Genomic DNA, 27,053 nt, shown 5'->3' on the forward strand with positions numbered 1-27,053 from the left:
CCCCACAGGACTTCCCGGGGTACACGGTCGAATGCCTTCTCCAAGTCCACAAAGCACATGTAGACTGCTTGGGCAAACTCCCATGCACCCTCAAGGACCCTGCCGAGAGTATAGAGCTGGTCCACAGTTCCACGACCAGGACGAAAACCACACTGTTCCTCCTGAATCCGAGGTTCGACTATCCGCTCCACTCAGTACAATTCATTTGGCAGGAGCAATGAACTGTCAGCGCATTTAATTCATCTTACCTCACTGAATACTACTGATTTTCACGCGTTTTTTTTGTCATACGTGTAAGACACATGTTTTGGCGTGTTTTATTATTCATAGTTAGCTTAACAGTGATAGAATATTCTTATATGCTATAAGTGACCAGACGTCCGAGATCAAAACTGGGAATATAAACCTAGAGAAGGGGGGAAAAATTGTCAGCTATTTTTAAGTTCAAGAAACAATATGATTAGATTAAATACAGAGGTGTGGACTCGAGTCACATGACTTGAACTCGAGTCAGACTCGAGTCATGAATTTGATGACTTTAGACTCGACTTGACAAAATGTAAAGAGGCTTGCAACCCCGATTTGCACTTTAACATCAATGACCTGTGACTTCACTTGGACTTGAGCCTTTTGACTTGACAAGACTTGCTACTTTCCCCAAAACCCAAAGATTAAAAAGTTATTCAGGAGCGCTCCATATCTTTAATTGTGTACGTGTGTGTCTGTCAGTGTTAGAGATGCGCGGATAGGCAATTATTTCATCCGCAACCGCATCACAAAAGTCGTCAACCATCCGCCATCCACCCGAACTAACATTTAATCAAAACCGCACCCGCCCGCACCCGCCCGTTGTTATATATCTAATATAGACGATGCAAGGCATTAGTGAGGTTATAAAGCTTTTGCCTGTTAAAGAAAGGAGACTGATCCAATGAAGCAGAGACATTCAATGCGTGCCACGCTGTCACGGCCCAGACGCACACTAGTGCGCAATCATCTGGGAGCCGCGCTGAGCGCACCTCCAAGCGCACTCGCGCCACTCAAACTGCTGCAGGCAGCTGCGTTCTATCTTGTTTTAACATCCTGTGGCACTCTTCTGGGATCACGGCGGACGAAACTGCTCATGCTCAGGGTGTTTGTGGAGGTTCGGGGTTTTGCACAAATGTGATGCACCATGTTAGATGTCCCGGTTTTGTGACTGTCGTAGACATAAACAGCGTCGCAGCTCTTGCAAATCACGTAGCCAGCATTGCTATCATCCTGATTTACAACCTCATGAAAACGAGTCCACGCTGAATTTTTCTGGCCTTTTTTTCCCCTGGTCTTTAGTATTCCCTTTTTTAGTTTGTCGCGTACCACGTTTGCTGCCGGCGTTGCCATCTCTTTTTTTTTTTCTTCTTCTGTTGTGGCATATGCAGCAGGTGCCTGCTCGTTTTTCGTATGTGGGTAACAACATTTAACTATGTATATATATTTCCCAATTGGTTTAACTGCCACCCGCCTGAATCTATTTAAAATCTAATTTTTTTTTATTTCAACCGCCCGACCCGACCCGCGGATAAAATCTAATTTTTTTTTTATTTCAACCGCCCGACCCGCGGATAATCCGCGGACTCAGCGGTTGTGTCCGCAAACCGCGCATCTCTAGTCAGCGTGTGTGCTGCCTGTCAGTACAACATCCAATCAAATTACATCCACCTTGTTGTCATCCCACAGCATTCATCCAATCAAATTACATCCACCTTGTTGTCATCCCACAGCATTCATCCAATCAAATTGCAGGACAACCAACGAAGAAGAGTTGTCAAACAACGCGCCAGTGAGGAAAAATTATGCCAAAAATAGTTTTGTTCGGGTATTAAAACTACGAGTTGGTCAACAAAAAACTAATTCCAGTATGCAAAACATGCGGTTCGAAGATTACAGACGGGGACGCAACACCTTCCAACTTCGTTTGACATTTGAAGTTGCACAAAGAAGGGTAAATTTTGAATGTAAGCTGACGTTTATTGGCTAAGTAACGTAACTTTTATTTGCTGTGTAGTTAAATCAGTGAGGCTGTAAACTCACTGCTAACGTTATAACCATAGACATCTTATAAGTAGACGCAGCATGGAGCGCTACTGCCTACTTGCGCTGACGAGACGCGGGGCCGCCATCTTGGAGTGGTGATCAGTGCAATTCATTTGGCAGGAGCAATGAACTGTCAGCGCATTTAATTCATTTTACCTCACTGAATACTACTGATTTTCACACGTTTTTTGTCATACGTGTAGCTATGATAAAGGACACATGTTTTATTAGTCATAGTTTGCTTAACAGTAATAGAATATTCTTATATGCTATAAGTGACCAGACGTTCCAGATCAAAACTGGGAATATAATCCCAGAGAAGGGTCAGCTATTTTCAAATTGAAGAAACAATATGATTAGGTTATTTAGACATGCGTATATCCTACATAAACAATGTATGAATACATTAGATATCTATATATCTTATAGACTGTATCTCTGTTGCTGCAGAAGCAGATAGTTTATTCTGTCTTGACACTTTGTATTGATATTTTGTATTCAATCAATCAATCAATCAATGTTTATTTATATAGCCCTAAATCACAAGTGTCTCAAAGGGCTGCACAAGCCACAACGACATCCTCCTTTTTACTGTCAACTGAGTTTCGTTTTTTAATTATTTCTGCTGGTGGTGTGCATACGGATTTTTTCAACACAAAAAATGTGCCTTGGCTCAAAAAAGGTTGAAAAACACCGGTTTAGGCTGCTCATACTTGCCAACCTTGAGACCTCCGATTTTGGGAGGTGGGGGGTGGGGGGCGTGGTCGGGGGTTGGGCGGGGGGCGTGGTCGGGGGCGTGGTTAAGATATATATATATAAGAAATACTTGACTTTCAGTGAATTCTAGCTATATATATATATATATATATATATATATATATATATATATATATATATATATATATATATATATATATATATATATGTATATATATATATATATATAAATAAATAAAAGAAATACTTGAATTTCAGTGTTCATTTATTTACACATATACACACACATAACACTCATCTACTCATTGTTGAGTTAAGGGTTGAATTGTCCATCCTTGTTCTATTCTCTGTCACTATTTCAGAACACACACATTATACAAATATACATTATAAAATCAATAAGAAAACGGGAGCTCTAATTTGGGAGTCTGAATTAGGATCAGAAGTTCCTACATAAACATTGCGCACTCACGTCGCCTTTTTGTATTGATTACTGCAGCTGTGCACTGGATTCATTCACAAATACAAACTACAACTCACAAACACTTTAGAGTTAGGCTCCACCATCAGAATGTGTACTTAAACTTATAAAGATCACATGGATATTATTCAGTGAGTTGATTCACCAAAACTAACCTGTGATACAGGAGGAAAAAGCACACAGGACGTTTCAATTGTTCACAGACTGGTCGCGCTCATCAGAATGACAAGACTCTTCCGGTCTGCAGGTGATAGCATTCAATTGGGAAGAAACGCCCTACTGCCCCCTACTGACCAATGTGAATACTGATAAATGTGTAATGACAGCTCCAAAAACGAATTCAAACCACAAAATAAAATAAATAAATCAACACAAAAATGTGACACATTATGGGTGGGTCACATATGCATGTACAGTAGATGGCAGTATTGTCCTGTTTAAAAGTGTCACAACATTGCTGTTTACGGCAGACGAACTGCTTTACGGTAGAATAAAATATGACTGCTGTTGTTGTGTGTTGTTACCGCGCTGGGAGGACGTTAATGAAACTGCCTAACAATAAACCCACATAAGAAACCAAGAACTCGCCCTCCATCATTAGCTGTTCATATTGTGGGAAAGCAGACTGTGAACAGGCTGTCAACACGTCACTCAGGTCTGCATGGAGCTGGAGGGGGCGCGGCCTCCAGCTCCGCCTGAATTTTGGGAGATTTTCGGGAGAAAATTTGTCCCGGGGGGTTTTCGGGAGAGGCGCTGAATTTCGGGAGTCTCCCGGAAAATCCGGGAGGGTTGGCAAGTATGAGGCTGCTCGCCTGCTCCTCATCACCACTTCAAGATGGCGGCCGAATTTCTCGCGTGACAGCAGTCAATGCTGCGTCTACTTATAAGATGTCTATGATGAGTGGTACGATAGGTTGGGACATTTTTTTTATCAACAATTAACAATGTAGCATGTTAAGTTAAATGACGCTATTCATCTTCACGTCAGCGGACTGTCACCGTACTTCCGCCCTGCCTAGCACGTTCATGCGGAATGCTTCAACACGGGACTTTAGAGCGCATGCGTCAACACAGTACTAAGTTAAAGTTAAACTTTAACTTAGTACCCGGAAGCAAAACAAGACAATTGACTATGTGAGTAATAAAATAAATATTGTGACATTTTTGTTGCACTATTTCGTGTGCTCACCTTTGGCTGCTTCCCCACTTTTCATAGCTACACACGTATGTTGTTTCTCGTTGGAGCCATAAGTGGATGTCTTTCATGTCTGTGATCCTACACGTCTTTTTGCTTTACGTTTAGTACGACCGTCAATTCCCATGTACTGCTATATTTCATGTCATTTTGTTCCCCAAAACTATTATGTCTTTTTTATCATAATAAATATTGCGATGACTCTTTGTTGTAATAGACATGTAGTCATGACCATGAATTGATTAACGTGGACCCCGACTTAAACTAGTTGAAAAACTTATTGGGGTGTTACCATTTAGTGGTCAATTGTACGGAATATGTACTGTACTGTGCAATCTACTAATAAAAGTCACAACACAAGCATAATGAAGAAACATGCAAAATGCATTTATTTACTGATGGAATGTCATGCATTATGCAATTTGGCAACAGCAGCAAAAATAATGACGTAGTGTTATGGATCAGTGGTCTCCAACCACCAGTCTGGGGACCGGTACCGGTACCCAGGGCCGGCCCGTGGCATAGGCCGTATAGGCAAATGCTAAGGGCGCCGTCCGTCAGGGGGCGCCACGCCAGTGCCACAAATGTTGGAGAAAAAAAAAAAAAAAAAAAAGTTGGTACTATTATTTCTAAATACAAAAAAATAATCCCACGTTAATTAAAATGCAAAGTAAAGCCTATTTAATAGAAATATTATTTGTTACAACATTACGCCCCTCCCCCCCGCACGGTGCGCCCCTCCCTTCCCGTATCATGACTCTTTTTGGACGTCACCACATCAAAAAAATCAACACAAGATGTCAAAACGGCCAAAACTGTCAGGTGCCCAGGGAAGAAAAAAAGAGAAAAGAAGAGGAGGAGAAACGAGAAAAGACAGAGGTAGCAGGTAGGTAACGTTAGCCTACATGAAATTATTTGTCTGTTACAGAATGTGATAGTAACCTGGCTTTTTAGCATTAAGCTAATGTTACATGATTCGGCAATTGCTAATCAATAAATAGCTAGTTCTGTTTTAACGTCGGGTTAATTTTGTGGAGGGGGCTAAATTGTTATGGAAAATAATAATGTAACGTTAGGTAATTACAGTACTCCCACCTTAAATTCCTCAGGGACATTTGTATTAGATCTTTTAAGCAGGTGTTTTTTGTTTACATTGTTATTGCCCTCTGGTTAGCTAATGTTTGCCCTGCAGGTAATAGTCACTTTTCCACCCCTTTATATATTAGGTATAGTTGTAAGTAAAAAAAAAAAGGTCAAAGACAAAGCTATTCGGGTTCTTGTGAGTATATACACTTCACTGCCGATGTGGGGGGGGGGGGGGGCGCCACCTAAAATCTTGCCTAGGGCGCCAGATTGGTTAGGGCCGGGCCTGCCGGTACCGTGACGCATTTGCTACCGGGCCGCAGGAAAACATTAAATAATTTATAAAGGACTGCATTTTCTCAGACTTAACTGTCGCCTGTCCCACTGGACCAGGGGTCGGCAACCCAAAATGTTGAAAGAACCATATTGGACCAAAAATACTTCTGGGTGGAACCTTACACACACAGTTCTAGGTAGAACCCTCCAAAAGGGTTCCAGGTGGAACCTTTATAAAAAGGTTCTACCTGGAGCCAAAAAGGGTTCTCCTATGAGGACGAGCCGAAGAACCATATATGGTTCTACTTAGCACTTTTATTTCTAAGAGTGTAGGATTACATAAGCTCTGCTTCTTCCTACTCCTTTTCGGGCGTGCTGTAATGAAAGGAGTGGAACTGTGTGATGGGTCACATTGTATGGTACGCATGTTCCACATGAACCGAAAAGAGCCTGAGTGCAGTTATTTGAGCAAGTCCTTCATCACACTGATTGATGAGCCTCTGTAGCCGCCGCCAAAGTGGTTCCAGTGGTTCAGGTAGTGATAAAGTTGATAAAGCTGGTTCCTCCTTGCAAAGCCAGGCGTCTTGGGTAATTTATGGTGGTAAGCGGAGTAAAAGGAGTCGTTAAACCCTCCAAACATACGAGAGATTCCCAACTCATACTCTGAATGGCCGTAGAAGGAAGCGGGGTCGAAGATGACCGGCCCGTCGCCCGATTCTGCCACGTTGCCTCCCCACAGGTCTCCGTGGAGGAGAGCGGGGACAATCTCCATCTCTTTGAAAAACGGTGGCGTCTTCAGCTGTACAATCGGGTGTCACTGTGGGTTATTGTTGCAGACATGAATGGTGTCAGGGATGGTGTACCTGAAGCTCTGCCCAAAGCTCTCTGGCTTCTCTATCACCCTCAGATTCCTCCAGAAGGTTGAACTGAAACTGAAGCCTGTGGCGTGTAAAAAATGTCACCCAGTCATCCTGCCAGTCATTTTCCTGTTAGGGAAAGAAAGAAAAAAAGCCACAATTGAATCCTCATAAGTCTTACATCCTGTAAGGATGCAAATGTATCTTACCTGTGCGATGTATCCACAGCACGTTGTGGTAGAGAACCCAAATTTGTCCACATACTCTGACTGACCAGCTCCTTTCCCTGTTAACAGAGACAACATTAATAAGTGGACCAGCTCTATACTCTCGGCAGGGTCCTTGAGGGTGCATGGGAGTTTGCCCAACCAGTCTACATGTGTTTTGTGGACTTGGAGAAGGCATTCGACCGTGTCCCTCGGGAAGTCCTATGGGGAGTGCTCAGAGAGTACGGGGTATCGGACTGTCTGATTGTGGCAGTCCGCTCCCTGTATGATCAGTGCCAGAGCTTGGTCCACATTGCCGGCAGTAAGTCGGACACGTTTCCAGTGAGGGTTGGACTCCGCCAAGGCTGCCCTTTGTCACCCATTCTGTTCTGAACTTTTATGGACAGAATTTCTAGGCGCAGTCAAGGCGTTGAGGGTATCCGGTTTGGTGGCTGCAGGATTAGGTCTCTGCTTTTTGCAGATGATGTGGTCCTGATGGCTTCATCTGTCCAGGATCTTCAGCTCTCACTGGAGCGACTGGGATGAGAATCAGCACCTCCAAGTCCGAGTCCATGGTTCTCGCCCGGAAAAGGGTGGAGTGCCATCTCCGGGTTGGGGAAGAGATCTTGCCCCAAGTGGAGGAGTTCAAGTACCTCGGAGTCTTGTTCACGAGTGAGGGAAGAGTGGATCGTGAGATCGACAGGCGGATCGGTGCGGCGTCTTCAGTAATGCGGACGCTGTATCGATCCGTTGTGGTGAAGAAGGAGCTGAGCCGGAAGGCAAAGCTCTCAATTTACCGGTCGATCTACGTTCCCATCCTCACCTATGGTCATGAGCTTTGGGTTATGACCGAAAGGACAAGATCACGGGTACAAGCGGCCCAAATGAGTTTCCTCCGCCGGGTGGCGGGTCTCTCCCTTAGAGATAGGGTGAGAAGCTCTGTCATCCGGGAGGAGCTCAAAGTAAAGCCGCTGCTCCTCCACATGGAGAGGAGCCAGATGAGGTGGTTCGGGCATCTGGTCAGGATGCCACCTGAACGCCTCCCTAGGGAGGTGTTTAGGGCACGTCCGACCGGTAGGAGGCCACGGGGAAGACCCAGGACACGTTGGGAAAACTATGTCTCCCGGCTGACCTGGGAACGCCTCAGGGTCCCACAGGAAGAGCTGGACGAAGTGGCTGGGGAGAGGGAAGTCTGGGCTTCCCTGCTTAGGCTGCTGCCCCCGCGACCCGACCTCGGATAAGCGGAAGAAGATGGATGGATGGATGGATGAACATTAATAAGTGAACAATTCACCTTCACTTTATCCCCAAATAGTAGACTCCGCTACAGTAGATATTCCTCAAAAACAAATCGTAGCCTGCAGTATTTTTCAAATGTTTTTTTTTTGTTTCCAGTCTGTAGCACACAAATTAAAAAGACAGACGCCTTACTCCAAAGAAACACCTATTACTCTCTGCAGTTAAGTACAAATATGGACACTATTTCAGGAAATATGGTTTATACAATGCAATCTCTTGAGATATAAGAATGCAATTATGGTGTATTGGAAGTGTGTTGTCTAAATTTAAGCATCCAAACAATTGAAATGTGCTTTTAGTTGGTGCAGTTTGAAAAATGAGCTATTGATTAATAATGATTTGTAATTAATTAATCCCCTTTTCATCTCACCTAAAAAGCCCTCAACTTCTATCCCATCCATCCATTCTCTACCGCTTATTCCCTTCGTGGAGCCTATCTCAGCTACAATCGGGCGGAAGGCGGGTTACACCCTGGACAAGTCGCCACCTCATCACAGGGCCAACACAGATAGACAAGACAACATTCACACTCACATTCACACACTAGGGACCATTTAGTGTTGCCAATCAACTTATCCCCAGGTGCATGTCTTTGGAGGTGGGAGGAGCCTATCCCCAGGTGCATGTCTTTGGAGGTGGGAGGAGCCTATCCCCAGGTGCATGTCTTTGGAGGTGGGAGGAGCATATCCCCAGGTGCATGTCTTTGGAGGTGGGAGGGGCCTATCCCCAGGTGCATGTCTTTGGAGGTGGGAGGGGCCTATCCCCAGGTGCATGTCTTTGGAGGTGGGAGGGGCCTATCTCCAGGTGCATGTCTTTTGAGGTGGGAGGAGCCTATCCCCAGGTGCATGTTTTTGGAGGTGGGAGGGGCCTATCCCCAGGTGCATGTCTTTGGAGGTGGGAGGGACCTAACCCCAGGTGCATGTCTTTGAAGGTGGGAGGAGCCTATCCACAGGTGCATGTCTTTGGAGGTGGGAGGGGCCTATCCCCAGGTGCATGTCTTTGGAGGTGGGAGGGGCCTATCCCCAGGTGCATGTCTTTGGAGGTGGGAGGGGCCTATCCCCAGGTGCATGTCTTTTGAGGTGGGAGGAGCCTATCCCCAGGTGCATGTTTTTGGAGGTGGGAGGGGCCTATCCCCAGGTGCATGTCTTTTGAGGTGGGAGGAGCCTATCCCCAGGTGCATGTCTTTGGAGGTGGGAGGGGCCTATCCCCAGGTGCATGTCTATGGAGGTGGGAGGAGCCTATCCCCAGGTGCATGTTTTTGGAGGTGGGAGGGGCCTATCCCCAGGTGCATGTCTTTGGAGGTGGGAGGGGCCTATCCACAGGTGCATGTCTTTGGAGGTGGGAGGGGCCTATCCCCAGGTGCATGTCTTTGGAGGTGGGAGGAGCCTATCCCCAGGTGCATGTCTTTGGAGGTGGGAGGGGCCTATGCCCAGGTGCATGTCTTTGGAGGTGGGAGGGGCCTATCCCCAGGTGCATGTCTTTGGAGGTGGGAGGAGCCTATCCCCAGGTGCATGTTTTTGGATGTGGGAGGGGCCTATCCCCAGGTGCATGTCTTTGGAGGTGGGAGGGGCCTATCCACAGGTGCATGTCTTTGGAGGTGGGAGGGGCCTATCCCCAGGTGCATGTCTTTGGAGGTGGGAGGAGCCTATCCCCAGGTGCATGTCTTTGGAGGTGGGAGGGGCCTATGCCCAGGTGCATGTCTTTGGAGGTGGGAGGGGCCTATCCCCAGGTGCATGTCTTTGGAGGTGGGAGGAAGGAGGGAACCCACGCAGTCACGGGGAGAACATGCAAACTCCACACAGAAAAATCCCGAGCCCGGGATTGAACTCAGGACTACTCAGGACCTTCGTCTTGTGAGGCAGATGCACTAACCCCTGTACCACCGTGCTGCCCTTCAATCCAATCCAATCCACTTTATTTGTATAGCACATTTAAACAACAAAAATGTTTCCAAAGTGCTGCACAACAATATTAAAAACAATATTCAAATATTATCCTTAGCTCAAAGCTCCACCAATGACTGAATAAAAAACAAAACAAAAACAAAATTACAATAAAAACAATATAAAAATAAATATGATTAAAAACAATTTTAAAGGGTAAAACCAATTAAAACAATAAATGTGGTTGTGCTTGTAGTTGGCTGAGCTCCACACAAGGATCTGGGCTCGAGTGCATTGCCAACTCCTTCAAGATGGCAAAAAAAATAATGAACCAATCAGGATCGCCGGGCGGGATTTCATAGATGTGATGTAGCGCCGAAGTGACTGTTTGATTCAAACAACAATGGCGGCACGTCGTGTGCTGACATTGAGTCTGCTATTGCAACTGTTTTGCCACATGGATGTGTACTGACATTGCTGCCTTGTTTCAGTAAAACTTCTCTAACTTTTTGCTCTGTCGTTATCCAATATGTTGATTTCCATGTGAGTGCTTGAAGTAGCATGTCATTCAAGATAACGGACAAGTGCTTTATCCAATCACATGCAACGATTTTTTTACAAGGCCCCGCCTTCTGAAATACATCTCCTATTGAGAAGTCCCAGATCCTTGTGTGGAGCTCAGCCAACAACAAGGATCTGGCCAGAGTCAGGTTATGAAGTAGCACATCACTCAAGATAACTTTGAGAGACCGGGCTTTCTGCTCCGCCGCTCCCAGTCTGTGGAACACTCTCCCTGTCCACCTGAGGGCACCACAGACTGTGGATGCTTTTAAAAAAGGCTTAAAAACCCTTCTTTTTAAAAAATCTTTTTTTTTTTTTTTTTTAGATATATGCATACTAGTTTTAGCTATTTGGCTGTTCTAGTTTTTATTTGTATTTATTTTTTATTATCTTTTTATTTTATTTATTCTTTAATACACTGTAGCACTTTGAGGTTGTTACTCAATGTAAAGTGCTTTTTACAAATAAAATCTATTATTATTATTATTATTATAATAACGGACAAGTGCTTTATCCAATCACATACAATTTTTTTATTTTTTTTTGCAAGGCCCCGCCCTCTGTAATACATCTCCTATTGAGAAGTCCCAGATCCTTGTGTGGAGCTCAGACAACAAGGATCTGGCCAGAGTCAGGTTATGAAGTAACACATCACTCAAGATAACTTTGAGAGACCGGGCTTTCTGCTCCGCCGCTCCCAGTCTGTGGAACACTCTCCCTGTTCACCTGAGGGCACCACAGACTGTGGATGCTTTTAAAAAAGGCTTAAAAACCCTTCTTTTTAAAAAAGCTTTTTTTTTTTTTTTTTTTTTTTTTTTTTTAAGATATATGCATATTAGTTTTAGCTATTTGGCTGTTCTAGTTTTTATTTTTTATTATCTTTTTATTTTATTTATTCTTTAATACACTGTAGCACTTTGAGGTTGTTACTCAATGTAAAGTGCTTTTTACAAATAAAATCTATTATTATTATTATTATTATTATTATTATTATAACAGACAAGTGCTTTATCCAATCACATACAATTTTTTATTTTTTTTTGCAAGGCCCCGCCTTCTGAAATACATCTCCTATTGAGAAGACCCAGATCCTTGTGTGGAGCTCAGCCAACTACAAGGATCTGGCCAGAGTCAGGTTATGAAGTAGCACATCACTCAAGATAACTTTGGGAGACCGGGCTTTCTGCTCCGCCGCTCCCAGTCTGTGGAACACTCTCCCTGTTCACCTGAGGGCACCACAGACTGTGGATGCTTTTAAAAAAGGCTTAAAAACCCTTCTTTTTAAAAAAGCTTTTTTTTTTTTTTAGATATATGCATACTAGTTTTAGCTATTTGGCTGTTCTAGTTTTTATTTTTATTAATTTTTTATTATCTTTTTATTTTATTTATTCTTTAATACACTGTAGCACTTTGAGGTTGTTACTCAATGTAAAGTGCTTTTTACAAATAAAATATATTATTATTATTATTATTATTATTATTATAATAACGGACAAGTGCTTTATCCAATCACATACAATTTTTTATTTTTTTTGCAAGGCCCCGCCCTCTGTAATACATCTCCTATTGAGAAGTCCCAGATCCTTGTGTGGAGCTCAGACAACAAGGATCTGGCCAGAGTCAGGTTATGAAGTAGCACGTCATTCAAGATAACTTTGAGAGACCGGGCTTTCTGCTCCGCCGCTCCCAGTCTGTGGAACACTCTCCCTGTTCACCTGAGGGCACCACAGACTGTGGATGCTTTTAAAAAAGGCTTAAAAACCCTTCTTTTTAAAAAAGCTTTTTTTTTTTTTTAGATATATGCATACTAGTTTTAGCTATTTGGCTGTTCTAGTTTTATTTTTTATTATCTTTTTATTTTATTTATTCTTTAATACACTGTAGCACTTTGAGGTTGTTACTCAATGTAAAGTGCTTTTTACAAATAAAATCGATTATTATTATTATTATTATTATTATTATTATTATTATAACAGACAAGTGCTTTATCCAATCACATACAATTTTTTATTTTTTTTTGCAAGGCCCCGCCTTCTGAAATACATCTCCTATTGAGAAGTCCCAGATCTTTGTGTGGAGCTCAGCCAACAACAAGGATCTGGCCAGAGTCAGGTTATGAAGTAGCACGTCATTCAAGATAACTTTGGGAGACCGGGCTTTCTGCTCCGCCGCTCCCAGTCTGTGGAACGCTCTCTCCCTGTCCACCTAAGGGCACCACAGACTGTGGATGCTTTTAAAAAAGGCTTAAAAACCCTTCTTTTTAAAAAAGCTTTTTTTTTTTTTTTTTTTAGATATATGCATACTAGTTTTAGCTATTTGGCTGTTCTAGTTTTTATTTTTATTTATTTTTTATTATCTTTTTATTTTATTTATTCTTTAATACACTGTAGCACTTTGAGGTTGTTACTCAATGTAAAGTGCTTTTTACAAATAAAATCTATTATTATTATTATTATTATTATTATTATAATAACGGACAAGTGCTTTATCCAATCACATACAATTTTTTATTTTTTTTTGCAAGGCCCCGCCCTCTGAAATACATTTCCTGTTGAGAAGTCCCAGATCCTTGTGTGGAGCTCAGCCAACAACAAGGATCTGGCCAGAGTCAGGTTATGAAGTAGCACATCACTCAAGATAACTTTGGGAGACCGGGCTTTCTGCTCCGCCACTCCCAGTCTGTGGAACGCTCTCCCTGTCCACCTGAGGGCACCACAGACTGTGGATGCTTTTAAAAAAGGCTTAAAAACCCTTCTTTTTAAAAAAGCTTTTTTTTTTTTTTTTAGATATATGCATACTAGTTTTAGCTATTTGGCTGTTCTAGTTTTTATTTTTATTTATTTTTTATTATCTTTTTATTTTATTTATTCTTTAATACACTGTAGCACTTTGAGGTTGTTACTCAATGTAAAGTGCTTTTTACAAATAAAATCTATTATTATTATTATTATTATTATAATAACGGACAAGTGCTTTATCCAATCACATACAATTTTTTATTTTTTTTTGCAAGGCCCCGCCCTCTGTAATACATCTCCTATTGAGAAGTCCCAGATCTTTGTGTGGAGCTCAGCCAACAACAAGGATCTGGCCAGAGTCAGGTTATGAAGTAACACGTCATTCAAGATAACTTTGAGAGACCGGGCTTTCTGCTCCGCCGCTCCCAGTCTGTGGAACACTCTCCCTGTTCACCTGAGGGCACCACAGACTGTGGATGCTTTTAAAAAAGGCTTAAAAACCCTTCTTTTTAAAAAAGCTTTTTTTCTTCTTTTTTTTTTAGATATATGTATACTAGTTCTAGCTATTTGTCTGTTCTAGTTTTTATTTTTTATTATCTTTTTATTTTATTTACTTTTAATACACTATAGCACTTTGAGGTTGTTTACTCAATGTAAAGTGCTTTTTACAAACAAAATATATTATTATTATTATTATTATTATAACGGACAAGTGCTTTATCCAATCACATACAATGTTTTTTTTTTTACAAGGCCCCGCCTTCTGAAATACATCTCCTATTGAGAAGTCCCAGATCCTTGTGTGGAGCTCAGCCAACTACAAGGATCTGGCCAGAGTCAGGTTACAAAACAGCAGCAGGCGGCCGTGTTCCAATACTAATCAAATATCATCCCGGGGACCATAAATCATTCATTCGTGGGCCCGCTGGCCTTGACTTTGACACCCCTGGTCTAAAGAAAGGCACTTAGGCTGCATTACCAACTGTCTGCTGCTCTTTGCTGACTTTCTCCAGCTGTCTCTTGTTGTGGAGATGAAGTTCAGCCAGCTGATCGCCAAGTTGCTTTGAATATCTGCACATTGCAACAAAAAAAAAATCAATGAATAATAATAAATAAATAAATACTGCTACTAACTGGCCATACAATCAAAGGGAGTGTCCTACTTGTTCAGACCATGCATGTCCAAGTGTTCCATAACAAACGCACACCCTCCAGTCTCCAACTGCAACACCTTCACGGGTCTGGGGACTTTGACACTTTCTGTCTTTAATATGGCCTCCAAACTGGCCATTTCCCCATCGAACATTACTTTGGCCTAGATAAGAGGGAATAGATCAAAACCATCACTCACAGGCATGATTCTAACAAGATGCAAACAGGTAACAGTTGTTGAGTTGAGTTTGAGTTTATTTCGAACATGCATGCATACAACATGATACATCACGCATGCATGCATACAACATGATACATCACGCATGCATGCATACAACATGATACATCACACATGCATGCATACAACATGATACATCACACATGCATGCATACAACATGATACATCACACATGCATGCATACAACATGATACATCACACATGCATGCATACAACATGATACATCACACATTCATGCATACAACATGATACATCACGCATGCGTGCATACAACATGATACATCACACATGTATGCATACAACATGATACATCACACATGCATGCATACAACATGATACATCACACATGCATGCATACAACATGATGCCTCACACATGCATGCATACAACATGATGCCTCACACATGCATGCATACAACATGATACATCACACATGCATGCATACAACATGATGCCTCACACATGCATGCATACAACATGATGCCTCACACATGCATGCATACAACATGATACATCACACATGCATGCATACAACATGATGCATCACACATGCATGCATACAACATGATACATCACACATGCATGCATACAACATGATACATCACACATGCATGCATACAACATGATGCCTCACACATGCATGCATACAACATGATACATCACACATGCGTGCATACAACATGATACATCACACATGCATGCATACAACATGATGCCTCACACATGCATGCATACAACATGATACATCACACATGCATGCATACAACATGATGCCTCACACATGCATGCATACAACATGATGCCTCACACATGCATGCATACAACATGATACATCACACATGCGTGCATACAACATGATACATCACACATGCATGCATACAACATGATGCATCACACATGCATGCATACAACATGATACATCACACATGCATGCATACAACATGATACATCACACATGCATGCATACAACATGATACATCACACATGCATGCATACATGATACATCACACATGCATGCATACAACATGATACAACACACATGCGTGCATACAACATGATACATCACACATGCATGCATACAACATGATACATCACAATTTCCAGTTTCTCTTTTCAACATGTTGGAAAAGGAGTATGAAGAAGCAGAGCTTATTTAATCCTACCCCTTTTCTTTTACATAACAGTTGCTATCACTTTTGTTCACTTCCTGTTCTCAATTTATTCACAATATACTCCATAAGTAATCACAATAACAATAAATAAATTAAAGCTGCAAGCAGCGTTGGTCGGGCCCGCGTATTTGGCAGGTGCTAGTCCTAAGTGTCCCAATACTTTTGTCCAGTTTTAGTCCCAAGTGTCCCAATACTTTTGTCAAGTTGTAGTCCCAAGTGTCCCAATACTTTTGTCCAGTTCTCGGCCTAAGTGTCCCAATACTTTTGTCCAGTGGTAGTTATAAGTGTCCCAATACTTTTGTCTACTTTTAGTCCGAAGTGTCTCAAGACTTTTGTCGAGTGTACCTACCTTGTCTGCATTGTGTGGGCACGTTGGTGCTTCCTGCTTTTAAGCAGCCATCTTGAGAAAACAACACCGCAGCAGCATCAGCAGCGCAGCGGTTCTTTGAAGGCTCATAAAATCAAAACCGGACCAGTTAGAAAAATTATTTCGATAACTTTTATTTGGAAGAGTTCAATCTCTCTCCTGTGTTATTTTGAAGCTGAAACGACAAACGCGCTCAGAGGAGATAATGTTTGAAGAGAAGTGACCGGTTTATAAAAAAATGTTGTTTTGAAGGGGAAATTGCAAACTTCCTGTTGATTTTTGCTGAGGGTTGTCAATCTATGAAATGTAGGTCTAAGTGAGACCTACATAGAGGTTTTTGTTTCATGTCTGTCCGACTTTCCCAGTGGGAGTTACAGGCAGTTTTGTCAATTTTTCTTCAAAGGAGCAGTTTTTTCTGCGTTTTATTAAAAAATTGCGGTAGAGCACAATTTTTAAATTTGGGGTTAGGTTTTTTCATTAGATCGCAATTTCTGCTAGTCCTGATGTGTGCGTTCAGTTTTGAAGCATGTTAAGGGGGTCAAATTACAGCTCAAAGAGGCAAAAGTGACTGTTTTTAGTACTTTTTTGTCTTGAAGGGGGAATTGCCAACCTCCTGTTGATTTTTGCCCGAGGATGTACAATTATGAAAACTAGGTCTAAGTCAGACCTATATAGAGGTTTTTGTTTCATGTCTCTCCGACCTTTGTAGTGGGAGTTACGGGCAGTCTAGTTTTTTTTCTCCCTAGGGGGCGCTAGAGCGCAATTTTGAGTTTTGGGGTTTGGTTTTTTGATAAAACGTTTTGCCGTATATTACTGATGTGTGTGTAAAATTTGGTGAGTTTTGAAGCATGCTAAAAGGGTCAAATTACAGCGCAAAGTTGCGGAATAATAATAATAATAATAATTAAAGCTGCAAGCAGCGTTGTTCGGGCCCACGTATTTGGCAGGTGCTAGTCCTAAGTGTCCCAATACTTTTGTCCAGTTTTAGTCCCAAGTGTCCCAATACTTTTGGCCAGTGTAGGTGTCCCAATACTTTTGTCCAGTGGCAGTCCTAAGTGTCCTAATACTTTTGACCAGTTGTAGTCCTAAGTGTCCCAATACTTTTGTCAAGTTGTAGTCCTAAGTGTCCCAATACTTTTGGCCAGTGTAAGTGTCCCAATACTTTTGTCCAGTGGCAGTCCTAAGTGTCCCAATACTTTTGCCCAGTTGTAGTCCTAAGTGTCCCAATACTTTTGTCTAGTGTACCTACCTAGTCTGCATTGTGTGGGCACGCTGGTGCTTCCTGCTTGTAAGCAGCCATCTTACAAAAACAGCAGCGCAGCATCATCAGCGCAGCGGTTCTTTGAAGGCTCATAAAATCAAAACCGGAGCAGTTATAAAACAAGCGCTTCTGTTGTTGTAATCACAAGGGTTCAATCTCTCTCCTGTGTTAGTTTGAAGGCGAAACGACAAACCCGCTCAGAGGAGTTCGTTTTTGAAGGAAGGTGACCGGTTTTTTAAAAAAAATTGTTTTGAAGGGGGATTAGCAAACTTCCTGTTGATTTTTGCTGGGGGTTGTCAATTTATGAAATGTAGGTCTAAGTGAGACCTACATAGAGGTTTTTGTTTCATGTCTGTCCGACTTTCCCAGTGGGAGTTCCAGGCAGTTTTGAAGCATGTTAAGAGGGTCAAAGTAGTGCGCAAAGCTGCGGAATAAGAAAGAATAATAATAAAACCTTAGAATAACAATAGGTCCTTATGTCCCATTGCATAAGGACTCCCGGGGAGTCCTTTTGCAATGGGCCATTGCGGGCCCTAATAATAAACCCTTAGAAATTCAATAGGTCCTTATGTCCCATTGCATAAGGACTCCCTGTGGGAGTCCTTATGCAATGGGCCATGCGGGCCCTAATAATACTCGGTGAAGTAAGCTACATTTCATATGGTGAGATGGATGAAATAAATTCAGAATGTTTATCATGGTTCTTCTTCTTTGTATTTTGTAAACACTTTTAAGTTTGAAGAGTTTTTTGAAGTGGATCATATTAGTACATTGTTTGATTGCTTTGCTTAATCCATTCCATCATTTAATTCTACATACTGATATACTGAAAGTCTTAAGTGTTGTACAAATGTTTTAAATTACATTTTCCTCTAAGATTATATGTCTCCTCTTTAGTTGAGAAGAATTGTTGTATATTCTTGGGTAGCAGATTATACAGGAGTTTGCTTTGTGCATCATTTTAGCTGTTTGCAAGTCACCTGGCTCTTGTGGTTCATCTTGACAAACACTCTGCCGGTGTCGGTGTCATAACTCTGACCCTGGCTGATGCAGCCCCCGGCGGCCTGTCCTGCACACTTCAACATGGATGTCCCCAACTCCTTCTTCAACGCAGCTTCCATCGCTGAAGCACTTGCAACACACCGCGCTGGAGTGGCCGACGACCTGACGTCGACCTGACAGACGCTTGGATGTTTCTCGCTTGTTTATGTGGAATGTTTCTTGCTTGTTTATGTACGACGATCAGCCTCCATCGAGCCTTCTCACGTGACGTCACGCTCTACGCGCCATGATCATGATTTAGCGCCTATATACTGTTTATTATTATTATTATTATTATTATTTCTCAATTGTTTGAAAATGTTGCAATATAAAAATAAAGGTTTATAAAATAAAAAAAAATATATATATATATATTTTTTTTAGCTCCTATATGTAAATATTGGCAATGTAACTACAACTATTTATGTTTTTTAACTATTTAATTTGTTTTAACAGTATTTAGGAAACATAATGTAACCTATTTTTATGGACTTGCCTCTTTGTGATGTTAAGTTCCCGTTATAAACTGTTATACAGTATATACCTTGAGCTCTTATTTTGAAGGCGCAAAGAGCGGAAGTGGTGACACGTTGTAGTGGAGCGGATTTTTTTTAAAGAGTGGTCCTCGTGTAAAACTGCAGCCCCTGTGTTTGTTATTTTGTAGTTTTATATAATCCCTCGGTTACAATAACAACATTTCGAGTACAGTATTAACGTTCAAACAGTATTCACGTTTAACGAGTTTTGGCTTAAATCGTTTTCCGTAGTATTTGCATTACAACCGACCAATCAAAAACTGACGTCGTGCCCCACTTTGTCCAATCAGGAGGCTCCATCTGATCACCTGATCATCACCAGGGTGACAGACGGTTGGCTGTTTCTTGCTTGTTTATGTTATTTATTTATTTATTTATTTTATTTATTTATTTATTTATTTATTTTTTTGTGTCCTGTCCAGCTTCTCAGGCAAATCATATAGTTGATGTAGATGCCCATGTCGGCTGTTCAGATTTACTTTACAAAAGAGAAGTGTAGGATACTTCTCTTGTTGCCTTATTTGTATTTGACTTTATTAAATGTATTTATATTATCATTTAGTGCAGCCGGGCCGGAGCAGGAGGGGATAGAAAGAGAGAAAAAAAAAGAAGACAGAGGGGGAAATTGTGGGGACAAGAGGGGGATTAGACAGAGAGACAAAAACAACAACAGCAAACAACAACAACAACAACAACAATAGAGCAACATCAGCAAATATGACATTTACAAATATGATGGTAAAAGTAATAGCAAATAAGCAGTTAGCGAAAAATAAAAAATAATACAGAAATGACAATGAGCATTATTACACTACAAATGGATCAATACAAATACCAATAGAAATAGCGCTATTGATAATGAACAATACCAATAATTTACCTTTATTATCGACAATACAGTTGTTTAAATGCAACAATACATATACGTAATGATAACTTGAGATACGAAAGAATGCAGAAAAATGGAGGGGGAGAAAGAGAAGCAACCTACATTAACCTTGTAGATTGTTATAGTCACAATAGGTTAAGCTTTGTCAGTGTGCCATGTGTTACACCCAGTTTACCCTAGGGCTTGTTTATGTTAAATGTTTATCTTATTTATGTGCGACGATCAGCCTCCATCGAGCCTTCTCATGTGACGTCACGCTCTACGCACCGTGATCATGATTTAGCTCCTATATAAAAATAAATACAAAAAATAAAAACAAAAACACATTTTTTTTTAGCTCCTATATACTGTTTTTGTACTTATTTTGATTATTATTATTTCTCAATTGTTTGTAAATGTTGCAATTTATTAATAAAGGTTTATAAAATTCAAAAAAATAAAAATTACAAATTAAAATATACTTTTTTTTTAGCTCCTATGTATAAATATTGGCAATGTAACTACACATATTGATGTTTTCTAACTATTTTAATTGTTTTAACAGTATTTCAGAAACATAACAACAATTTGAGTACAGTATTAACGTTCAAACAGTATTCACGTTTAACGAGTTTTGCCTTAAATCATTTTCCGTAGTATTTGCATTTACAACCGACCAATCAAAAAGTGACTCGTGCCCGCTTTGTCCAATCAGGAGGCGCCATCTGATCACCTGATCATCACCAGGGTTACTCGGTGAAGCCAGGTTGTGCTAAGTGCTAACTAGCATCACGCTAACGACGAAAGGCGCCAATGAGCAGCAATGGCGTCTGTTTGCTCCTCGGAGCAACAGGCGTCGGGAAAACCCTCCTGCTAAAACGTTTGCAAAATATCCTTTTGCTCGGTTGTAGTCGTAGAATGAACACTTGGAGGTAGTTTGAAAGTTGTGTGTGTGCTAACCCTGACTAGGCTAAATTTAGCCACAAGGAAAGCAGACAACATTGCGTCAACATTCCGATATAAAACATGTTTTAGGGCCAAAAAATACCCAAGTTTTGCTGTTGCCTATCCTAACCTTTTCTTCACAGCTCAGTTTGCATGGAGATTATGAGTCGGATGCCCTGCCACATACTCTGCCAACGGTAAATAAAGGTTAAAAAGATTCGATGTGTTGTATAGCACCTTGCTTCAATGCCTTAAGAGCTGTGTTGGACAATGGGTCGACAGAGTTTGAGCTCATTGGCTAGCACTGCTTGACACCCAGCAGGGATTTGTGGTTGCCAGTACGAAGGGGACGACCATTGTTAAACATATATACTGCACTATTCACCAAAAATATGTGTTGTCCATCATTAAAAATTAACCTAAAATGCACGTTAACATTTTATAATTAGGTTTACTACACAAACGTCAAACTCAAGGCCCGGGGGCCAAATCTGGCCTGCCACATTATTTTATGTGGCCCGCGAAAGCCTGGAAATAAGATGCGTTAATAAAATTTTTAATCTTTTCTTACTGAATATATTTGTTCTTTCCCCTTTGACATTAAAAATAATGTACTACAAGCAATTGCACCATCTTTTAAAATTCAATAGTATCAAAATATTATATTATCATGGATTGCAAAAATATTTTTTGTTAAAATAAAGATAAATACTGTACTTATCTGCTCGACTTATGATTTCAAAACAAATGATCAATCAAATTGTAGACTGTAAAATTGACAATAGATTTTACGGTTGAATTCCGCCGACTGAGGTTTTTTTTTTTTATCGTGAATTGAACTTTGGTGCTGTTTTTTTCCATATACAGTAAGACACTAAAACATTAAAATCAAACAAAAAATTAAATATTCTCTAAATCAAAATGTTATATTATCATGTATTCCAAAAATATTTTTTGTTATTATAAAGATAAATACTGTACTTATAAATATCTGCTTGACTTATGATTTCAAAACAAATTATCAATCAAATTGTAGGCTGTAAAATTGACAATAGATTTTACGGTTGAATTCCGCCGACTGAGTTTTTTTTTTATCGTGAATTGAACTTTGGTACTGTTTTTTTCCACATACAGTAAGACACTAAAACATTAAAAAAACAAACCAAAAAAAACAACCAGATTTTAGGGGGGGGGGGGGGGGGGGGGAAACTGGCAGCTCTGTTGCTTGAATTTTACCGGCTAAAAACAGTGGTATTGTTTCTCCATTTATTCCATTTTTTATATGCTCTAAAAAACACTACTTTTACTGTAAAATTCTGGTGACTGAGCTGCCAGTTTTTAAAGTTAAATTTTAAAAAAAATTTTTCAGTTTATGTAAAAAAAAATATTGTTAATGTATTATATATATATATATATATATATATATATATATATATATATATTCATATATTACTCATTGTTAAATGCGGCCCTCTGAGGGCAACCGTAACTGCTATGTGGCCCTCAATGAAAACTAGTTTGACACCCCTGGTTTACTTGTTGAAATACTTTTGCACTGCTTGTGTTTTTAATAAGGCGCTAGGGCAAAATGTACATGGGTGTGTGATACATAAATTGACCAATACATTTCCTGCTTCAATTGAAATTACTTTTACAACTGTTGCCTTCATAGTACTTTTCCCATTTTGACATCATGAGACCAAGACAACACCTAAATTGTTGATCAACAAATCCTGGCCATCACAAGGCTTCCAACAGGATATTCTCATAAGGACGTGGCGACTGAGCTTAGGTGGCACAGAGTTTCGTCATCAGACTGGAAGTTTGAATTTTAAAAACACTTCTTGTTCCATAGAGAACGGCAATTTAGGGGGAAAGTACTGAAACGTTAAGCAGTAACGTGGGTTTAAAAGGTTTAGATGTAAATAAGGTTATAGTGCATGTGGTGAATTATACCGTGTACCATTTTCTTATATGATTGTGAACTAGCTTGTATTTGGTCACAGAATCCTTGATTATCCTATTAAGGAAATATGCCCTTAGATTGCTTTGGGTGCAGAAGTCCATCGCAACTAGTCCAGAGATTGGGGGCTATTGCCCCCAGGACATTGATGAACTTAAAGGTTTTTAGCAGTTGGATTTTAGGTAGAAGTGTAAACACAATAACTACATCTGGTAAGAGCCCCCACTGGTAGGAGTAGAGATCAGGGGTTGGAGGTCACCCGATTCCATTGAGCGAAGTGACAACGCCTAGGTGTTCACATTTGTACAAACAGCCCCAAAGCTAGAACAACAAAGAGTAACTGTCTTTATGTAAAAGGTATTTAAGGACAGTTGTCCAAGAAGACAGGAGAAGAGTAATCCGGCCCATACTCTTTTTCCCGGAAACTGCAGTTCCAGTCTGAGGCTCGCTGAAACAAATAAAGCTTTTTGTTTGACGATTCCTAGTTGGCGTCTTCTTGGCTCGCCACCCATCACACGACCAACAAATATAAAACATGCATTTTTGGTTCATTCTAAAAATGTCATCTGTTTGAACGCATGTTAATTTGTGTTTCATGGCCACAGGTAGGAACCAATCTGACGGACTTGACCCTAAAGAGAAAGAAGTTGACAGTGCGGGAGCTTGGAGGCTGCATGGGCCCAATATGGCACAGTTACTACAATGATTGCTGCTCTGTAATAGTATGTACTCTTGCTTTTTTGTTTTTTAGCTCAAAACACTAGTTATTTGAGTGTTGTTTTTTCTCCCAAGTTTGTCGTAGACTCGGCCAACATTTGTCAGACGTCGTCTTCATGTATCCAGCTGTTGTCTGTGCTTTCAGCCGAGCCTCTGCACAATGCATCTGTGCTGATCCTCTTCAACAAGAGGTGACCTTAACCATAAGAGAGCATGATATATCTCTGTGACAGCCATTATCCCTCTTTAGGTAGAAGAGTTGACACGAGATATTCACCGGCCTTTTTTATTTGGACCTGATGTTGTGGCAAGTGTGTATACAGGTAAAAGCCAGTAAATTAGAATATTTTGAAAAACTTGATTTATTTCAGTAATTGCATTCAAAAGGTGTAACTTGTACATTATATTTATTCATTGCACACAGACTGATGCATTCAAATGTTTATTTCATTTAATTTTGATGATTTGAAGTGGCAACAAATGAAAATCCAAAATTCCGTGTGTCACAAAATTAGAATATTACTTAAGGCTAATACAAAAAAGGGATTTTTAGAAATGTTGGCCAACTGAAAAGTATGAAAATGAAAAATATGAGCATGTACAATACTCAATACTTGGTTGGAGCTCCTTTTGCCTCAATTACTGCGTTAATGCGGCGTGGCATGGAGTCGATGAGTTTCTGGCACTGCTCAGGTGTTATGAGGGCCCAAGTTGCTCTGATAGTGGCCTTCAACTCTTCTGCGTTTTTGGGTCTGGCATTCTGCATCTTCCTTTTCACAATACCCCACAGATTTTCTATGGGGCTAAGGTCAGGGGAGTTGGCGGGCCAATTTAGAACAGAAATACCATGGTCCGTAAACCAGGCACGGGTAGATGTTGCGCTGTGTGCAGGCGCCAAGTCCTGTTGGAACTTGAAATCTCCATCTCCATAGAGCAGGTCAGCAGCAGGAAGCATGAAGTGCTCTAAAACTTGCTGGTAGACGGCTGCGTTGACCCTGGATCTCAGGAAACAGAGTGGACCGACACCAGCAGATGACATGGCACCCCAAACCATCACCCAACCATGCAAATTTTGCATTTCCTTTGGAAATCGAGGTCCCAGAGTCTGGAGGAAGACAGGAGAGGCACAGGATCCACGTTGCCTGAAGTCTAGTGTAAAGTTTCCACCATCAGTGATGGTTTGGGGTGCCATGTCATCTGCTGGTGTCGGTCCACTCTGTTTCCTGCGATCCAGGGTCAACGCAGCCGTCTACCAGCAAGTTTTAGAGCACTTCATGCTGCTGACCTGCTCTATGGAGATGGAGATTTCAAGTTCCAACAGGACTTGGCGCCTGCACACAGCGCAAAATCTACCCGTGCCTGGTTTACGGACCATGGTATTTCTGTTCTAAATTGGCCCGCCAACTCCCCTGACCTTAGCCCCATAGAAAATCTGTGGGGTATTGTGAAAAGGAAGATGCAGAATGCCAGACCCAAAAACGCAGAAGAGTTGAAGGCCACTATCAGAGCAACCTGGGCTCTCATAACACCTGAGCAGTGCCAGAAACTCATCGACTCCATGCCACGCCGCATTAACGCAGTAATTCAGGCAAAAGGAGCTCCAACCAAGTATTGAGTATTGTACATGCTCATATTTTTCATTTTCATACTTTTCAGTTGGCCAACATTTCTAAAAATCCCTTTTTTGTATTAGCCTTAAGTAATATTCTAATTTTGTGACACACGGAATTTTGGATTTTCATTTGTTGCCACTTCAAATCATCAACATTAAATGAAATAAACATTTGAATGCATCAGTCTGTGTGCAATGAATAAATATAATGTACAAGTTACACCTTTTGAATGCAATTACTGAAATAAATCAAGTTTTTCAAAATATTCTAATTTACTGGCTTTTACCTGTAGTTGAAGACTAACGGTCATGAGAAAACATGACTGCACAACATAATGGCAGCTACACTTTCCATCTTAAAGATCTACATAAATTATTTGGGAATGTCCGGCGGGCCAGATTTAATAGCTTAGCACCATGTGGCCCCCGGGCCTTAATTTGCCCAGTTCTGCTGTACATAATGTCAGTGGTGTTCTTTCTACGTCACGTTGCAGGGATATGCCTTGCACTATGAGTCTGGTGGAGATCCAGTCCCTTTTCCGGTTGGATGACATCCTTGCATCGGCTCCTCAGACTGTCACAACACTGGAGGTCAGTGCTCGCTCTGGAATGGGACTCCAGGAGGTGTTGGCCTGGCTGGAATCAGTCACCATCAAGTGATGGGGGGGGAAAAAAGGATGCTACAGCACAGTAAATGGCCATAAGTGACATTTTATTCAGACTTAAAGGAAAAGTCAACTCAGTAGAGCCATGGGAAGATAGAAAGATGGCACTTCAGTTAAGTAAGTAGCTGGACTAAATATGCAAAAATGTCAATGTATTCACCAGTGGATTGCAGGAATCACTGATGCTTGTTGACTATGAACCTACATGGGGTGTAGTGTGAACAGCAAATACAGAGAGCAGTTCAGTTTTATACTTACAATAGTGCTCTCATCGCACTCTTGTTTACAAACAAAACTATTTTTAATATTTATCGTAACTCCTGAAGCACTCGGCCCTCCCAAATTATATATTTTCTATCACCTAAATCCAGTTGTTATCCAACAGATGGTTTGCCAACAGAAAGTTAATAATTTTCCAGAGTGAGTCCAGAGTCCAGACTGATGTGTGACAACACACAAACAGCTGAGTGGGCAGGGGGATTGTTGACTACACAAAACCAGTCAGAGATAAAGGCAAAAGTGCAACAACCACAACTTCTATGTATTTAGTCAAGGTAGCCAATTAGCAATAGCCTAAAAAGGACATTTATGGGATATTAGTTGCATGATTTCTATCCTGTTGAGAAAAGCAGCATGCATCAGTAAAGGTTAGCGTGTTATAACACAGTATATATTACAAATGAAAGAGCGTTGCAGTTCAATCTGACGTTTTAAGCCTAGTTGTATTTTCCCCACAGTATTCTCTCCAGTTGAAGTGGTCCTCATAGGAAAGGGTTCTGATTGTTCGGTGCAGCCTGGTCCAGAGTGCTGCCAGTAGAGAAGGGCAACAAAGGCTCAGGTAGATCCAAGGCAGTCGGGGTGGGATGAGTGTAAGACAATGGGAGGTTGGTGGGCTGGTGGTTGATAGGCAGTGGTAGGGAGGTGCTGTACGGAAGAGACCCCTCTAGCGTGGCCGAGCCCATTTGATCCAGAGTTAGTCTGGTCTGGTCTACTTGGAATGGATTGCTGGTTGCGGGAGGGACTCCATCTTGGGTTAAAAAGATGAGGCAAAATAGGAGAATGTACATTAATTGTTTAAAGCAGTAGTTTTCACTTTATATCATTTACGGTTAAATTCTCTTTATACTTGTGTGACAGTTAAACATGT

At 41.1% G+C, this 27,053-nt stretch overlaps 3 protein-coding genes across 9 annotated transcripts in view; 1 reads left to right on the plus strand and 2 right to left on the minus strand.

Annotated features, from left to right (window-relative positions):
- Positions 1-4,870: 4,870 nt before the first annotated feature.
- On the minus strand, positions 4,871-18,825 carry LOC140679756 (ketosamine-3-kinase-like). 2 transcript variants are annotated; one of them, XM_072915806.1, is made up of 6 exons: positions 18,540-18,825; positions 14,533-14,684; positions 14,349-14,440; positions 6,892-6,968; positions 6,689-6,811; positions 4,871-6,599 (listed from the first exon to the last, which is right to left on the minus strand). In XM_072915806.1, the coding sequence occupies exons 1-6, from the start codon at positions 18,678-18,680 to the stop codon at positions 6,357-6,359; spliced, it is 828 nt and encodes a 275-aa protein (XP_072771907.1). In that variant the 5' UTR covers positions 18,681-18,825; the 3' UTR covers positions 4,871-6,356. The 2 variants fall into 2 exon arrangements, with proteins under 2 accessions (XP_072771907.1, XP_072771906.1); XM_072915805.1 differs by having other exon boundaries at positions 4,871-6,624.
- Positions 18,826-20,748: 1,923 nt separating this feature from the next.
- The window catches only part of LOC133615662 (ADP-ribosylation factor-like protein 16), a 35,502-nt gene continuing 29,197 nt past the window's right edge, over positions 20,749-27,053 (plus strand). Inside the window, exons 1-5 of one of the 2 annotated variants that reach the window (XM_061974419.2) lie at positions 20,749-20,893; positions 21,091-21,146; positions 23,518-23,634; positions 23,705-23,820; positions 25,736-25,832. In XM_061974419.2, the coding sequence (XP_061830403.2) occupies positions 20,818-20,893; positions 21,091-21,146; positions 23,518-23,634; positions 23,705-23,820; positions 25,736-25,832 (462 nt within the window). In that variant the 5' untranslated portion in view covers positions 20,749-20,817. Of the gene's footprint in view, positions 20,894-21,090; positions 21,147-23,517; positions 23,635-23,704; positions 23,821-25,735; positions 25,939-27,053 lie in introns of those variants that run through there. The other variant, XM_061974418.2, reaches the window with a different exon arrangement.
- The window catches only part of LOC140679757 (epsin-3-like), a 41,945-nt gene continuing 40,824 nt past the window's right edge, over positions 25,933-27,053 (minus strand). For all 5 annotated transcript variants that reach the window (XM_072915810.1, XM_072915807.1, XM_072915809.1 and 2 more), the window contains one exon: positions 25,933-26,933. In XM_072915810.1, coding sequence (XP_072771911.1) covers positions 26,668-26,933 — 266 coding nt within the window. In that variant the 3' untranslated portion in view covers positions 25,933-26,667. The remainder of the gene's footprint in view (positions 26,934-27,053) is intronic.

Source organism: Nerophis lumbriciformis, linkage group LG22 (genome assembly GCF_033978685.3).
Source record: "Nerophis lumbriciformis linkage group LG22, RoL_Nlum_v2.1, whole genome shotgun sequence".
NCBI lineage: Eukaryota > Metazoa > Chordata > Actinopteri > Syngnathiformes > Syngnathidae > Nerophis > Nerophis lumbriciformis.